The sequence below is a fragment of the Haematobia irritans genome, chromosome 1 (assembly GCF_050003625.1).
Source record: "Haematobia irritans isolate KBUSLIRL chromosome 1, ASM5000362v1, whole genome shotgun sequence".
In the NCBI taxonomy this organism is placed as follows: domain Eukaryota; kingdom Metazoa; phylum Arthropoda; class Insecta; order Diptera; family Muscidae; genus Haematobia; species Haematobia irritans.
In genome coordinates this window covers 225,223,852-225,240,625 of record NC_134397.1, presented here as the reverse complement: position 1 = coordinate 225,240,625, position 16,774 = coordinate 225,223,852, and the positions used below count along the sequence as shown (strand labels likewise).

At 33.5% G+C, this 16,774-nt stretch overlaps 1 protein-coding gene across 1 annotated transcript in view; it reads left to right on the top strand.

Annotated features, from left to right (window-relative positions):
• Nucleotides 1-706: 706 nt before the first annotated feature.
• The window catches only part of Hmx (H6 family homeobox), a 39,814-nt gene continuing 23,746 nt past the window's right edge, over nt 707-16,774 (top strand). Inside the window, exon 1 of the mRNA XM_075300888.1 lies at nt 707-1,566. Coding sequence (XP_075157003.1) covers nt 722-1,566 — 845 coding nt within the window. The 5' untranslated portion in view covers nt 707-721. The remainder of the gene's footprint in view (nt 1,567-16,774) is intronic.

Below are 16,774 nucleotides of genomic sequence, written 5' to 3'. Positions count from 1 at the left end.
AAAACTAAAGAAAAACTTAAAAAAGAAGGCAAGAGGGGTTAAATTGCCCAAAAATACCAGAAGTAGAAGACGAACAACAATTATTTTTTATATAGAAAATCGACAACTAAACTGCTCACAACCACCCGTACACTTACACAGTGAACACACCTATAGTCGCGGTATGCTCAATAGAATATTCACAATAACATAACAAACTGCAAGGATACCACTCTATGTCATGAATGGGTGAGAGAGTTTGTTACAGTGTATGTGTGTGTGTATAAGCGTAAATGGTTTCTTTTCGTTTATCGAGTAGACAGTAAACGTTTGTTAACGGTTACGGACACACAACAAAGGATATGAACGATTTAAATGTAAAACGTTGATGATCGTGAAAGGACGTACTTTCTTGCGCTAGTCCTCAAAAGAGAAAAATTACCGAAAGGAAAAAAATTCAAGTTTTCACTTAACAAGAAAACCCACACACACAAAAATACCCAAATAAATCAACAACAACAATCAATCAAATTTAAATACAATCAATTGTATAAGACAACAATTAAAAAATAAAGTGTCGACAAAAGAAGTGACAAATTAAAAAGATTTTTTTGTAAAAAAAAAAATGATAAGATTGTGAAATTTCAAAAAATAAAACAGTGATATAAAAAAAATATTGTTTACAATTTTTTTTTGAAAAAATTAAAAAAAAAACATCAAATTAAGTTCCCTATAAACAAACATGTCTTCCTCGGAACACGAAGTCGATATTAGTGTAGTGTCCAGCCCAGAGCCTTCTCCCTTGGGTTGTGGCCAAGAGGGTCGCGACTCACCTCTACGATCCACATCACCAGCTCGTTCCCAAGGTGGAGCATCCACACCAAACTCCGTACATACCCCCACAACAGCAGCCGGTACACCCACTTCATCATCCAACTACCAGCCATCATCACACCATCATCAACATCATCACAACAGTCCCTCAAGCATGGCCAGTGCAGTTGCACCTACAGTTTTGCATCATCATTTGCAACATCATTTGAATTCTTTAAATGCCGGTCATCATCCGGTAGCCTTACATCATGCCTTGCATGCCAGTTTTGGTCATTTAACCCATCCGGCCCATCAACATTTATTGCAACATCCGGGTTCTGTAACACCGACGGTGGTTTCTCATTTTGCTGCTGCTGCCGCCGCCAACAATAATCATAGTACATTGAATAATTCAGACCGTTTAAGTCCAGCCGCCTTGGGAACCCATGGAGCTCCAAAATCACCGGAATCCACTAGCACAGAAGAATCACAAACAAATCTTAGTACCAATAACAATAATAGTAAAATGGCTAATAATAATTGTCCCACAAATGGAGAATCACATACAGCTGGTGATCAATCATCGGCAGCGGCGGGTGGTGCTAATGGTAAAGTAACATCGGGAAATGGTTTCACCAGCTTTTCCATATCGTCAATATTAAGTCGTAATGAACCCTCAAAAAAGAATGGCTCAACTTTAATAACACCCATACCTCAATTACCGCCGGCTACGGTGGGTGCTGGTGGTCCACAGGATGCAGCCATGTTATCAAGGTGAGTTGTGAAATATTTTGTTGGAAAGGACAACTTTTTCATCTTAGTGAGTTCATGCCAAGAATACACTGGAAAAATTTGTTATTACAAACATATTTTTCCCTCAAACTATATCTGCGACTTTTTCGTAATGCAGCGCCTTAAAGTTGCCAATCCAATTGGTATACCAATCAAGGTTGACACAGTTGGTAGAATACTACCAAAAATCGTAGATCTATAACTGTTTGGTTGAATTCTTTATGCTATGGTAGATTTTGCAAAAAAAAATCCTCTCCAACTAAGAGGTACTTCACAAAATTTCGAGACAAATAAAATTTTTACAAAATTTTTCATGGGAATACAATTTTGAGAAATTTTTCTTAAAAAACATTAAATTTTGCAAAATAATATTTATTCTGTTTGGTAGATTTTTGGTAAAATTTTCTTTAACTTTTGGTAGATGATTTTTGGCTTGAGTGGCAACCGTGATACCAATACTATACCCTGCGAAACGAAATTTTAGACACACGAAATTCCTTTCTGTTAAGGTATTTTCTCTAAGAGCATATAAACCCGAATTTAAGGCAAGCTTGTCTCTTATTATTTTATTTTGCTGTTCTTTCTGTCACAAGAAATCTTTGCTTGCCCAAAATTTAGTTCCTCAGAAAAGAAAACTTTTCTTTCGGTGTAAGGACATCAGAAATTATATATGTAAAGTTAAGAATGTTAAATATCACATAAGTTATTTAGGCTAGACGTGACTCCTGTTGACGTTTGGAAAATCTGGGACAAGAAAGTACAATGCGATAAAGAGGGTGGCACTTTGATTTTAAAAAAGTGCCACAAATATTAGCAAAATACAATTTAAATGCATCTATATTTCAACTCTTTCCATAGAATTGTTAAAACACTTTTCTCATATTAATGTAAGTAGAATTTTATCTTTATATCCTTGCAAATCGTGGAAGTAAATAGGTTTATGCGCTAAAAAAAAAATTCCGTTGCATATTTATAGGCGTTCCGTTTGAAAAACCCTATGGTATGAGAAGGGAGAAATGTTCACAATGTCTAAAATAGATAATTTATAAAAATAATATTTAATAATAATATAAGTAATACTATTTAAATATAAAGTGCCTCAACATAACAAAAATATGGCACACAAATTTATAAAGTATGACACATAGTGGCAAAATCAGTGTCATCACTTGCAATAAAATGTTCACAACGTCTAAAATAGAAAATTTATAAAAATTATTGTAATAAGATTTAAATATAAAGTGCCTCAACATAACAAAAATATGGCACACAAATTTATAAAGTATGACACATAGTGGCAAAATCAGTGTCATCACTTGCAATAATGTGTATATTTTCTATTATCTAAATCTAACAATAAAAATTTATTGGCCTCTTCGTGCAATAGTACCCATGGGTTCAATTCCAAACAAATTTAAATTGTGGTTAAACATCCAAGAAGATGATAGATTTTACTTCCTTCGGAAATCTTACATTTGCATCCACCGAATTAATCTTGGACTGCTTAACCATCTCGTTGACAAATTTATTGCAGTCTATTGTTGTTGTCAAGTTGGGGAACACAGAGTACAAGAATTTGGTTTCGGGCTGACTGTCTGAAGATTCATTGGAACTTTTCAATGCGAACAACATAAAAATGATTGAATAATCGCTAAATATGTTAAGCACTAAGATTTCCTGTCTTTAAAATAGGAATGGAAATTTTGCATAAAAGACGCTTATCAGAGCAATAGAAGGATTTGAAAAAAGTTGATCAACTTCTCATTGAGAGCTTTTTGTTCTTAGATTTACGCGATGCGTCCATAGTTAAGTTCGATTATTTTTAAACCTAGACTATGAATATAAAACACATTTAGAATAAGAGACTTATTCCAAGACTTTATTTTAAAGAAGCTTTTTACTTGAAATAAGTCATAATTTATACTTTAAATCAAGATCGACTTTGGATTAACACGTCTATGAAGGACTTAAAAAAAACACAAAACGAATATTAAATAAATAGAAAAAAAATTAACTCCGAAAAAATAAAAATTAAAAAAAAATTACTTCGATCCAAAGATTTTGACCTTTCTTTGAGCAAAGGTGTGGGTTCTTTAAAATAAAGACATTTTTAGCGACCCATCTGGATTTAAATCTAGGACCAATAAATACGATTTTTAATACAACTTTTTTAAATTGAAACTGTTTCCCTTTATTTTAAGAAAAATTGACATTACTTCAAAAATCTACGACTTTAACGGAGGGATACAAACTTCCAAGATTTTGAGTCCTAAATTTAATTAAACAAATGTTGTGTCTGCTAATAATTACCAATGGATTTTGAATAAAGAAAGTCTGATTCAAATAAAACCCAATTTATTTCAACCAAATTTTCTTATATTAAAATTCCTAAAATAAGAATACAATTCTTTATGCAATTCACAATTCAATTGAAAATATAAGTGACTCACTTTTTGGTATGGAAACCACTAGATAAAATATTTCAAATCTTAACCAATTTGGCAAGCAAAAAAAAAAACTAAAATAATTTTAAGTTTCTAAAGGACATAGAATGCGTCCGGCAAAGCTAGCTAATTACCACTTTATTCTGGATAAAATGGCGCTTTGCTGTTTGAGTGACGCTTCACTCCGAAAATTTTATGACATTTGTAAGTTATCTACACACAAAAAAATTTTTTCTGATTCAACCTCGAAATTAATCGATCCAATTAATTTTTTAATTGAAATGTCTTCAATCACGAAAATGATAGTATCAATCACAGTTTTAATTGGGCATAGAAAAAATTCTTGATTAAAAAATTAATTGATTTCATTACCAAATTTCAATTAAGTTTTTAATTGATTCAATTAAAAACTTAATTGATGTTGATTTCAAAACTCAATTAATTTAGTAATTAAACAAAGGTAACTATTTTCAATTACATTCTGAATTGGCTTAGAATTTTTAGTTGGATTAACAATTGATTGTTTGAAAAAAAAAAATCACAAATTTAATCACTTTTATAACTGACTTAGTCTTCCGAATTTGATTAAAAGTAAAAAAACATATCACCAAAATATTTCCAATTAAAAAGTTAATTGAAGTTGAAATTTTTTTCAATTAATAAATTAATTGTATCAATTAACTTTTTAATTAAAAATTTTTAAATTTTCAATCATTGACTAAATTAACTTAATGTTTCTATCTTGATTAAAAAGTTAATTGTACCAATTAATTTATTAATTGAAAAAAATTTCAACTTCAATTAACTTTTTAATTGGATATATTTTGGTGATATTTTTTCTGTGTACTTAAGAACAAACTACTTAAGTTAGCTACAAATATTCGATCTATCCGGTTTTGGTGTTAGCGACAACAACAAATTTTTGAAGCAAAGATTATAATCTTTTTTTAGGTAAAATTTCTTCTAAAGAAATGTCGTCCTTAATATTGTGTAAATTGCTTGACAATTTCCAGTATTAAGGGAATCTATAGCTGCCTTACCAAATACGTTGCTTTTAAAAATTTGGCAAAAACGATTTTTAACTTTTACCAAAGCCCATGTTTTGACTTTTTCTAAATTTGGAAACTTGATTTTTGAATTTCGATATTACAAAAAGTCGACTTCGAAACTTGATTTTTGCGATAAATGATATGTGGCCTATGTGAAATTTCGATTTATCTACTTGATATCGATTAGTTGAATATTAAGATTATAGAAAGCTGAATTCGACTTTTCGATTGTTTTTCGAAGATAGTCGATATGCCAAAAAAGTCGATTATCGAATTTTGTATCTCTTTTAATGAATTCTAACTTTTCGACTTTTTAAAATGTTTTTCGTTCATAAAGGCGATTTGTCAAATTTTCAAAAATACCCAAAGTCGATGAGTTGAATTTGAATATTATAAAAAGTCGACTTCGAATGTTCTTGACAAAAAGTTGAATTTTAACTATAACATCCCAGCAAAAAAAGCGTCGCCAAAAAAGTAGTGAAAATGTTCTTTTTGGATCCGGGTTTGTTTGGCATGGGTTTGTCATAGGACGGATGTCCACCATTTCAACAGCCGTTGCACTGAATATGCATCACTTCTTCAGGTGTGATCCGAATTCAGTGTTTTGGATGTGAATTAAAAAAATTGTGATATTTTGCCAAATAATTCATTTTTGTAATTTTTTATGATTTTTAATGCATTCTGACGCTTACCTGAAACTCTTGACCGCAAACATTTACAAAATTTCGTAATTTTTCTACAATGAATTTAGAAATCGTTTCGACAAAATTTTAATAATTTGTACCATTTTACTTACTCTGTTTTTAACATATTTGAAACAAAAAAGTTAAAATTGCCCTTTAAAAATATGAAAAAAGCGAATTATAAAGAATTGAATTAAAAGAACTTCCTGAGTAGTTGAAATAAAGAACATCTTTGGAAGAACATTTCTGGAAGTGCTGTTAAAGTTGTGCCTTTAGAAGTACTTCCAAATTTTTTTGCTGGGATATAAAAATCAATTGCAATTTTCGTTAATTCAAATTCATTTTATATATTTGATTTTAATGTGTAGGTCAGCAATCATCTCTCTTTAGTATGCAGAGCTTTCACTGTCTTTTTGTTTTTTTAGATTCCGAAAATTTGTTACCAAGCCGAATTTTGATTCAATGGTATTTTTCTCCTTGATAAGCCAATATTTTCAACATTGAAAATTTATTTTTTTAAACATTTTTCTGCGTGTTAGGGATTTTTAATTGAGGTTTTCATTGATAACTGCTTATTACTCCCACCCGATTTCTAAGCAATATTTTCTCTTCTATGTGACCATTAAATGATTGCTCTTGCCACACAGAGTTTTTCAGTTTTTTCCTCTGCATATATCATTGCTTAAAGCCCACTTACAGAGCTGTCTGTAACAATTCTCGCGTTGTGTTAATTCACGATTTTCTGCATTAAGCTATTATAGTCGAATAAAACAATAATTTTCCAGAAAATCGCTTTCTAGAAAATCTCATTCAACCATCAACATGGATGCATGGCATGTATGTTAGTTAGTGATGACATTTAGCTGGCATATAGCTACGACAATCAACAACAACAACAATAACAACGCCCAAAGTGGCATGGAGAAAAGAATAAAATCATGGCATTTTTCTATATATTTAGACTCTCATATGCGAATGTTGATGGCAAAACATTTGTGAATGCATTTAATCCCTTTTGATAGATAAGATTATAGCAATTTTGTTTTATATTTCCGTTTCCCATTTGCCATTTGTTAGTTTGCTGGCTTGCTTGTTTGTAGTCTTGTATGCTTGTAGTGTAGGAAAAATGTTGAACATGAATTTTCACATCATATTGAGGAAATTTACAAATCATCACCATCAGCCATAGGGCAATGGTAAAAAAAAACAAATTGTACTTTTTTATACGTTTATTGTTGTTGGAGAGTAAATGGGCAGAGAGTGAAAACACAATGCAAGCAATGTAAATTAGATACGTCATACAATGTTCTCAGAGTTACAAGGTAACGGTTTTATATTGAATTTCATTTGCCTCTAGTAAATAAGTGAGAGTGAGTGTGAGAGTATAGTAAGTTAAGATTTGGAATGGTATTTGTTAATTGTGACTCTGTGTACACTTGCAAAGTTGTATGGTAATTAAATATTTTTAATCATTATTGCCATTGTCTCTTTATTGTTTGATTAATTTGGTATGGAGAGACTTTCTACTTCTCTGGACTTATTTATAATAAAAGTTATTCTTGATAATGGTATTATTCTCCCCCTCTCTCTCACACTCTCTGCTTATAAAAAAATCCCCTTTACCAACTCATTCTTTAAATAAAGGAGGATTATCTTCAACACCATATAACCCCAAACTAACTAAAGTACAAATTTTCATTTTTATATCAAGCTGCCACTCATGCTGACAAAGGCTATTCCTGACATAGGCTAGGGTGTCTATTTTATTCATTCGCCCTATTGCCTAATGTTTTTTTTTGTAAAACATTCATTGGATTTATATTCCTAAAGCCCTAGGACTAGTTTTGGTTTTTGAAATATCTATGCCATGTAGAGTTAGACCAAATCCTAAAGCGAAAAAACGCACACACACACACATGCACATACTCTCCAAAGTGAAATAGAATTTTATTCGATCTTCTTTCTGCTGCATATTTACAAAAACTTCTCAAATTTCATTTTCATAATGTCTGCTGCACATTTTAGGGATTATTATAGAATAGAGAGCATACTGTTTTTTTTTGCTATCCTATAAGGATTCTTATTTGGCATTGTTGGGTTGTTATGATTTTTCTGGTTAGATAACTAAAATTATTACCGAGAAATGGTCATTGCCTTTGCAATTATACAATTAATAGCAGTCTGTAGCAAATGCTAGATTGATTATTAATAAGGTAATGGACGTGTGTTGAGTTTTACTGATAAACATCTGGACTTGTGTTAGGGGAATTAAAGTCTATGACCTATGGGGAATCTGTTGTAAATTTATGAATTAAATGTGTATTTTTGTTTTTTGGAAATACATTAACATGGGGTAAACATAAAAGAGAGCAATCAATGAGAGTGAAAGCCTTGTTTTTGCAACAAATTAATTTAATTACTTTGATGGTCTTTAACAAAAAATGTGTTATACTATAACAAGTTTTAAGTAACGAAACATAATTTTCTTTATTTAATAATTAGTAGCAAGGACAATTGACTATCTGAAAATCCTTATTAGTAATCGGGTACTATTTAAATTTCAGCAAAATCTAATTCGTATTTACTTTTCTTTAGTATAGAAGCGGGCGTGTCCTCGCAATCTAGAAACAAGTGAAAGCGTAATTTTGGTTAGTGACTAGATTCTGATTTTTTGAAGAGTAAATCGTCATAAAACGAAATCAAAAAGCGTTTGGATGTAGTCTTTGGTAATTTTCTCTCAAGTTTCAAATTTATTGCGCGTTGATTTTGATTAACTCCGTCCGAGTACCCTCAAAGTCTAAAGGGAAAATATCTGAGCATTGGTAGACCACCGTTTGGATATGGGCCAAATGTATAAGACTTTCGGAATTTCGAAATTTACTTTTGTGAGACAGTCCCGTTGGGAGAATTTCTGGGAATCGCAATGTAGGATAAGAAAAACACAGAGTTATTCAATGTCGAATTATTGGGCCGATTTTATGTTAACCTATGGAACAAATGCCTACAGAAAAATTCCCATCGGGCTAATTTCTGGGATTGTAAAGGTACGGCAGAACAAACATAGTGTTATACAATGTCGAATTAATAGTCCGATTTTATGTTTAATTGAACAAAACAATGTACCTCCTAAGTTGGGCGATGAACTGGCGCTCAATTCTCAGATTGTTCTCAAACTTAAAGAAGTCACCAGCTGGCACAATCGAATGAAAATTTCATATTATTCACAAAATTTGACTAAGCATGCCTCTATGAAAACGTATTTGTAACTCAGGCGAAAGAAGTTGGAGCATTATTCCTTACTTTTTTAAAGGCTAAACACAATCTGCAGTTTTATTATTGTATTGTGCATTTATATGAGTAAAAAAACGTAATTTGAAATCTGAAATCTACAGAAGGTTTACTGCTATATATGTTTACTGATGGATGAAGCTTTACGGTCATATTTGTTACTATTTTTAGATGAAAAACAAAACTGAGAGCATGTTTATCTGCCTTAGAACCATTTGATAAACAAAAATCAATAGAAATAATACGTTTTTACAGTAAAAGTGGTTTCAGCAGACATACAGATGAACGAACGAACGAACAATTAAAGGATGTGCGAATGGAGGGATAAACAGAGAAACTGGCTCACAAATTGCAGGACAAACGGATGGATGGGCAGATTTGTTGGCCCAAAATGTGAAGGACAAATGGATGGATGGCAGACGAATTGAGCAGCCAGACATTGACGGACAGAGGAATGAAAATGGGCAAATAGTCGGATAGACTACCCGACGGACGGATGAACCTGCTCAAGAACAGAGTGACGAATGAAGAAACTGAAGACTGAATAATGGACAAACTGATGGAATAAAGGAAAAAAGAGCAACTGGCTCACAAATCGCAGGACAAACGGATGGACGAGCAGATTTGCTGGCCCAAAATTTTAAGGATAAATGGATGAATGGGCAGAAGAATGGAGCAGCCAGACATTGACGGACAGAGAAATAAAAATCAAACGGTCGGATAGACTACCCGGCGGGCGGATGAACCTGCATAAGAACAGAATGACGAAAGAAGAAATTGAAGACTGAATAATGAACAAACAGATGGAAGGATTGGCCGACGGACAGATGAGCCTGAATTGACGAACGGAGAAGCAGACGAAAGGACATGGGTAAATTATCTCAAAAGATTACTTTTTTCATGTGGAACGCCGTTCGGACTCGGCTATAAAAAGGAGATCCCTTGTCATTGAGCTTAACATGGAATCGGGCAGCACTCAGTGATAAGAGAGAAGTTCACCAATGTGGTATCACAATGGAGTGAATAGTCTAAGTGAGCCTGATACATCGGGCTGCCACATAACCTAACCTAACCTACTGTTCTCAAGAATTCCAATATCTCATAACATTTGAATACTCGTATGTTTGAAAATTCTATTAAGATTATAATTGAAAACAAGTATATACGGCCGTAAGTTCGGCCAGGCCGAATCTTATGTACCCTCCACCATGGATTGCGTAGAAACTTCTACGAAAGACTGTCATCCACAAATTTCAACTCACATGGTTGTTAAATATCATATGCTACCACCACGTACCAAATTTCAACCAGATCGGATGAATTTTGCTTCTCCAAAAGGCACCGGAGGTCAAATCTGGGGATCGGATTATATGGGAGCTATATATTATTATGGACTGATAGGAACCAATTCCTGCATGATTGTTGGATACCCTATATTAACATCACGTACCAAATTTCAACCGAATGGGAAGAATTTTGCTCTTCCAAGGTGCTCCGGAGGTCAAATCTGGGGATCGGTTTATATGGGGCCTATATATAATTATGGACCGATATCGACCAATTTTTGCATGGGTGTTTCAGGCCATATATTAACATCACGTACCAAATTTCAACTGAATCAGATGAATTTTGGTCTTCTAAGAGGCTCCGGAGGCCAAATCTGGTGATCGGTTTATATGGGAGCTATATATAATTATGGGCTGATAGGAACCAATTCTTGCATGGTTGTTGGATACCATATACTAACTTCACGTACCAAATTTCAACCGAATGGGAAGAATTTTGCTCTTCCAAGGGGTTCTGGAGGTCAAATCGGGGAATCGATTTATATGGGGGCTATATATAATTATGGACCGATATGGACCAATTTTTGCATGGTTGTTAGAGACCATATCCTAACAACATGTTCGAAATTTCAGCCGGATCGGATGAAATTTGCTTCTCTTATAGGCTCCGCAAGCCAAATCGGGGGATCGGTTTATATGGGGGCTATATATAATTATGGACCAATGTGAACCAATTTTTGCATGGTTGTTAAAGACCATATACTAACACCATGGACCAAATTTCAGCAGGATCGGTTGAAATTTGCTTCTCTTAGAGGCTCCGCAAGCCAAATCGGGGGATCGGTTTATATGGGGGCTATATATAATTATGGACCGATATAGACCAATTTTTGCATGGTTGTTAGAGACCATATACGAACATCATGTACCAAATTTCAGCCGGATCGGATGAAAATTGTTTCTCTTAGAAGCTCTGCAAGCCAAATCGGGGGATCGGTTTATGTGGGGGCTATATATAATTATGGACCGATGTGGACCAATTTTTGCATGGTTGTTAGAGACCATATACGAACACCATGTACCAAATTTCAGCCGGATCGAATGAAATTTGCTTCTCTTAGAGGCCTCGCAAGCCAAATTTGGGGGTCCGTTTATATGGGGGCTATACGTAAAAGTGGACCGATATGGCCCATTTGCAATACCATCCGACCTACATCAATAACAACTATTTGTGCCAAGTTTCAAGTCGATTGCTTGTTTCGTTCGGAAGTTAGCGTGATTTCAACAGACGGACGGACGGACGGACATGCTCAGAATTTCACCACGACCCAGAATATATATACTTTATGGGGTCTTAGAGCAATATTTCGATGTGTTACAATATACCCCCCATCCTATGGTGGAGGGTATAAAAATTGGTGATATTTTTTTCTGTGAAGGATGTAAATAAACATACGGACAGATGGATGAAACACAACGGCCAGTGCCAGTGGGTGGGGAAATAGAAGGATGGATTGACCGACGGACAAATGAGTTTGCATAAGAACAGGATGACGAACGAAGAAACAGACGGACGGATGGACAATCAATTGGATGGATTGGCAGATGGTCAAATAAGAATTGAATTTCGAATGAAGAAACTGGCGGAATAGCGGGCAAAAAAGAAAGGTTTGGCCGACGGACAATAATCAATAATTTCTATAAAAACATAGATTGTTTCGATTAGTTTATGTGATTGATTTGATTTGACATTTTTTAAGATATAAGTAAAAAAAAAAATTGGAAAAATATTATATATACATAAATATCACCTATAATCAAGCACTAATAGAGTTTCATGAAAATGGATCAGATTCTTAGTTTTCTGAAATATCAAACCTACTTGAAAAAGGTAAAAATCTTGTATATAAAGAAGAGATTCATATATTTGCGAATTTGGTCATATTTACTTAAGTAGTAAAAATCATTAAATTACTACTCTTTGCCACTTATGTCCTTGTCATTTACAACTACCCTTTTGTCGAATATTATTTGAACCATTTAAAGGTTGCTGACCGAATAAATAATACCTGAATTCCACCACTCATTGCTTTTATTTATATCAGGGACTAGATCTTAAGCAATAGTATACATGTGATTTGCAAAACTAAGCCTGCAATGTAATTTCCTTCTTCTTTACTGATTCACATTTTGGATTCTTGTTCCCATAGATTCTGGGAATTGTCAATATGGTCATTTGCAATGGGAGAATTATTCTCTTTCCCTTAACAAAAAAAAAAAAATTAAGTGTTTTATTGCCATTCAGTTAGCCATTTGATGGAATCTATTAAAATGTGACACCTGATCCTTTGGCCATTTGTGGACGGGGGGTGTGAGCACTTAAAATGCTTCATGGAATTGCAAAAGAAATAAATAAATTTTACGTAATTGTCCGATAAAAATAATCCAATGTAATGGAAATCGTACAAAAAATAAAAAAAATAAACACAACATGAGGCAAAGAATTCGAAACAAATGTTGAGTATAGTAAAATATTGAATTACCAGACAACGAATCGATTTGGTAAACTTTTCATTAATTGTTTAGTAGTCATATGCCATAGAGGTCAAATGTAAGGTTAACAAGGAGTAGTAGACAATATGTTAATATATTGTATAAGGAAATACACTATGAAAAAAATATGACGACAACTGGAGTTTATAGCATAATTTTTCAGGATCTTTAAAGTGCCATTAAGTATATCAGAGAAAAGTTGAGTGGAGTCAAAATAAATATTGAATCTCTTAAGGACCGTATTGAAGCCCTGGGCAGATTAAAATTTCGACCACAGACCATGGTTATTTAAATAGGAATCAGGATTCAAGAACTCAGCAGAGCCACCTTCGTGTGTAAGATGAATTTGTCGACCATTTAAAAGGCCTTTTCAAGACGGACACAATTTAGGAAAAAGTTACTCATGTTAGCAACTTATGAATTATTTTATGAAATATTCAAATTTAATAAATTTTTGTATTTAGATTATGTAAAACTGTTTTTTTTCATTTTTAGTCCATATCTTTAGAGTAAATAAAAAATAATTAGAGTCAAAAAAAAAAAATTTACTACAATCAACAAATTTTCGTAAACTAAAATAATTTTGCAGTGGATGTAGGTTAAGTTAGGTTAGGTGGCAGCCCGATGTATCAGGCTAACTTAGACTATTCAGTCCATTGTGATACCACATTTGTGAGCAGTGGATGTAGAAATTTTCTCAGGAGTTTTTTTTTTCAATACCCCCTTAAGTTTAATTTTAATATACTTTTCCTATGTAAATGTTAACTTAATCAATGATCAAATTACCTTAAATTTTGTTTTCTTCAAAAACGATATCATTGACAATGAGTTGCCGCATTTAAAATTGAAAAATGTTCAAACGAACCCCTAAATTAAAAACTTTAACCTTTTGTTATAAAGCGAATTAAGAAGGACGATTCTTCATTACATTCTCATATCACAAAAAATATATATATATTGGAGGATAAAGAAACAATTGGCCTCTACCAAGCAAAAAAAAATGTGGCTTGAAATAGAATAAAAAAGCAAAAGATAAACCATAGGATATCCTAAAAAAAAAACAAAAAAACACTGACCTTTTACGAGTTCTTCTATGAGTGTAGAGGGACCCATTGTGAAACCCCTTGCTGGGTAGATAAGGATCTGGCAAGTGCTAAAGTGATGTACACACCAAGTCATTCATTACAGTCAGTCAGTTATTCACTCGCTTTGGCTGACATGGTAGACAGGCACACACTGCGCAGGCGCACACATTGTATTTCTGTTTTTTGGTTTATAAAGAAGCCATCATGATAAGAGTGGATCCTCCCGCGTTTGACTCGTGTCGTTTTTTTACATTTTCTGGGCTTCACTCTTCATTGTCTAGAGTATTTCTTAAATTGGCGCTTTATTTGACGTGTGCTTACCTTTTGATATATTTATCAAATTTGAAGATCTTTTTTTGTTTGAAAAAAAAGAGACCCTTTTTCGGGGAGTTAATGAAAACCAAAAACTACCACCAAATATGTTTACATTTTTTTTGTTATATAAATAAAACTGAAAATTTTTTATTTCTCTTTTGGGGCTTATCCTCCCCGGGTTTAAAATATGAATATAAATGATGTAGTTAATCGTATTCGTAAGTTGTTGAGTAATCGTTTAATTATTTGTGTAAACTTTGAGTTTAGCCCTTCTCCGCCTTTTGCACATTAGGGAGTCATTTTAGAGTTCAATGATTAATGTTCTCCTTTTGTGATAGGATAGTGGAATGGGGTTTAAATACTTTTGTATGCTAATCATTAAATGTTTTCTCTTTAATTAAGGATTAAAATTCTGAAGATGATGATATCGCATTATGAATGACAAAATATTATTACAAAATTTTTGAAATTTTTTTAAAGTTAAAAAAATTAATCTCCTTAAATGATACATACCATTCATTAATGAACACATAGAAAAAATGTTAAAAAGGGCTATGTATATATTTGGTATAGTAAAGTTTATTCTAAATATGAAAAATACGTATTGAATTTGATAAGAAATTATTCAATTCGGATCCAAAAGACACTGAATCAAAAATGCCTCCGTACAAACGCTTAATTTTTTATAAAAACGTTATATTTTCTACAATTATAGAAATTGAGGAAAAAAACTAAATTACCAATAAACATTATGTTGCAAAACACTTTTTAATTTGATGGCAACCCTACAGTATAATTGAGCAACCATGTAGCGGAGCGGATTTCTACATCAAGAAAGTCTTCGTACAATATTTTTGCAAAATAACGGAATTTTCCACTTTGAAAACAATAAAAATCAAGTATATATGGCCGTAAGTTCGGCCAGGCCTAAGCTTATGTACCCTCCACCATGGATTGCGTAGAAACTTCCTAACACCGTAATATATACCACATAGTCCATACGTGGTATATATTAAACTAAAAAAGGCCGATTAAATACGTATATAATTAAGTTTAAAGTTTCTATAGAAATAAATTTTTGACAAAATAAAATTTTTACAACATTTTCTATAGAAGTAACATTTTGATAAAATTTTCTATAGAAATAAAATTTGGAAAAAATTTTCTATAGAAATAAAATTTTGGTAGATTATTTTTGGCTCGAGTGGCAACCATGATTATGAATCGATATGGACTAATTTTTGTGTGATTGGGGATCGGCTATATATAACTATAGACCGATATGGACCAATTTTGGCATGGTTATTAGCGGCCTTATACTAACACCACGTTGCAAATTTCAACCGGATCGGATGAATTTTGCTCCTCAAAGAGGCTCCGGAGATCAAATCTGGGGAACGTTTTATATGGGGGCTATATATAATTATGGACCGATATGGACCAATTCTTGCGTGTTTGTTAGATACCACATTCTAACACGATGTTCCAAATTTCAACCGGATCGGATGAATTTATTTCCTCTAAGAGGCTCCGGAGGTCAAATCGGTGGATCGGCTTATATGGGCGCTATATATAATTATGGGTCGATGTGGACCAATTTTTGCATGGTCATTAGAGAACATATACCAACACCATGTACCAAATTTCAGCCGGATCGGATGAAATTTGCTTCTCTTAGAGGCTCCGCAAGCCAAATCGGGGGATCGGTTTATATGGGGGCTATATATAATTATGGACCGATATGGACCAATTTTTGCATGGTTGTTAGAGACCATATACAGAAATTTGGTACATGTGTTAGTATATGGTCTCAAACAACCATGCAAAAATTGGTCCATATCGGTCCTCTTTTACGTATAGCCCCCATATAAAGGGACCCCCAAATTTGGCTTGCGATTGCTCTAAGAGAAGCAAATTTCATCCGATCCGGCTGAAATTTGGTACATGGTGTTAGGTTAGGTTAGGTGGCAGCCCGATGTATCAGGCTCACATAGACTATTCAGTCCATTGTGATATCACATTGGTGAACTTCTGTCGTATCACTGAGTGCTGCCCGATTCCATGTTAAGCTCAATGACAAGGGACCTCCTTTTTATAGCCGAGTCCGAATGGCGTTCCACATTGCAGTGAATCCACTTAGAGAAGTTTTGAAACCCTCAGAAATGTCACCAGCATTACTGAGATGGGATAATCCACCGCTGAAAAAATTTTTGGTGTTCGGTCGATGCAGGAATCGAACCCACGACTTTGTGTATGCAAGGCGGGCATGCTAACCATTGCACCACGGTGGCTTCCGATTCCTCGATTTTATAAAAGAGACAACGCTTGTATGGAGACTTTCTTGAGAGTAGCAGGATGGGCAACCGGATGGAGCATACAAATCAAAGATTATAAACTTGAGGAAGATAGGAAATTGGCTTGCGTCATACCAAATGTTGCATTTACCATGTTAGTTCAATACATGTTTGTAATTTTTTAGTTGTTTTC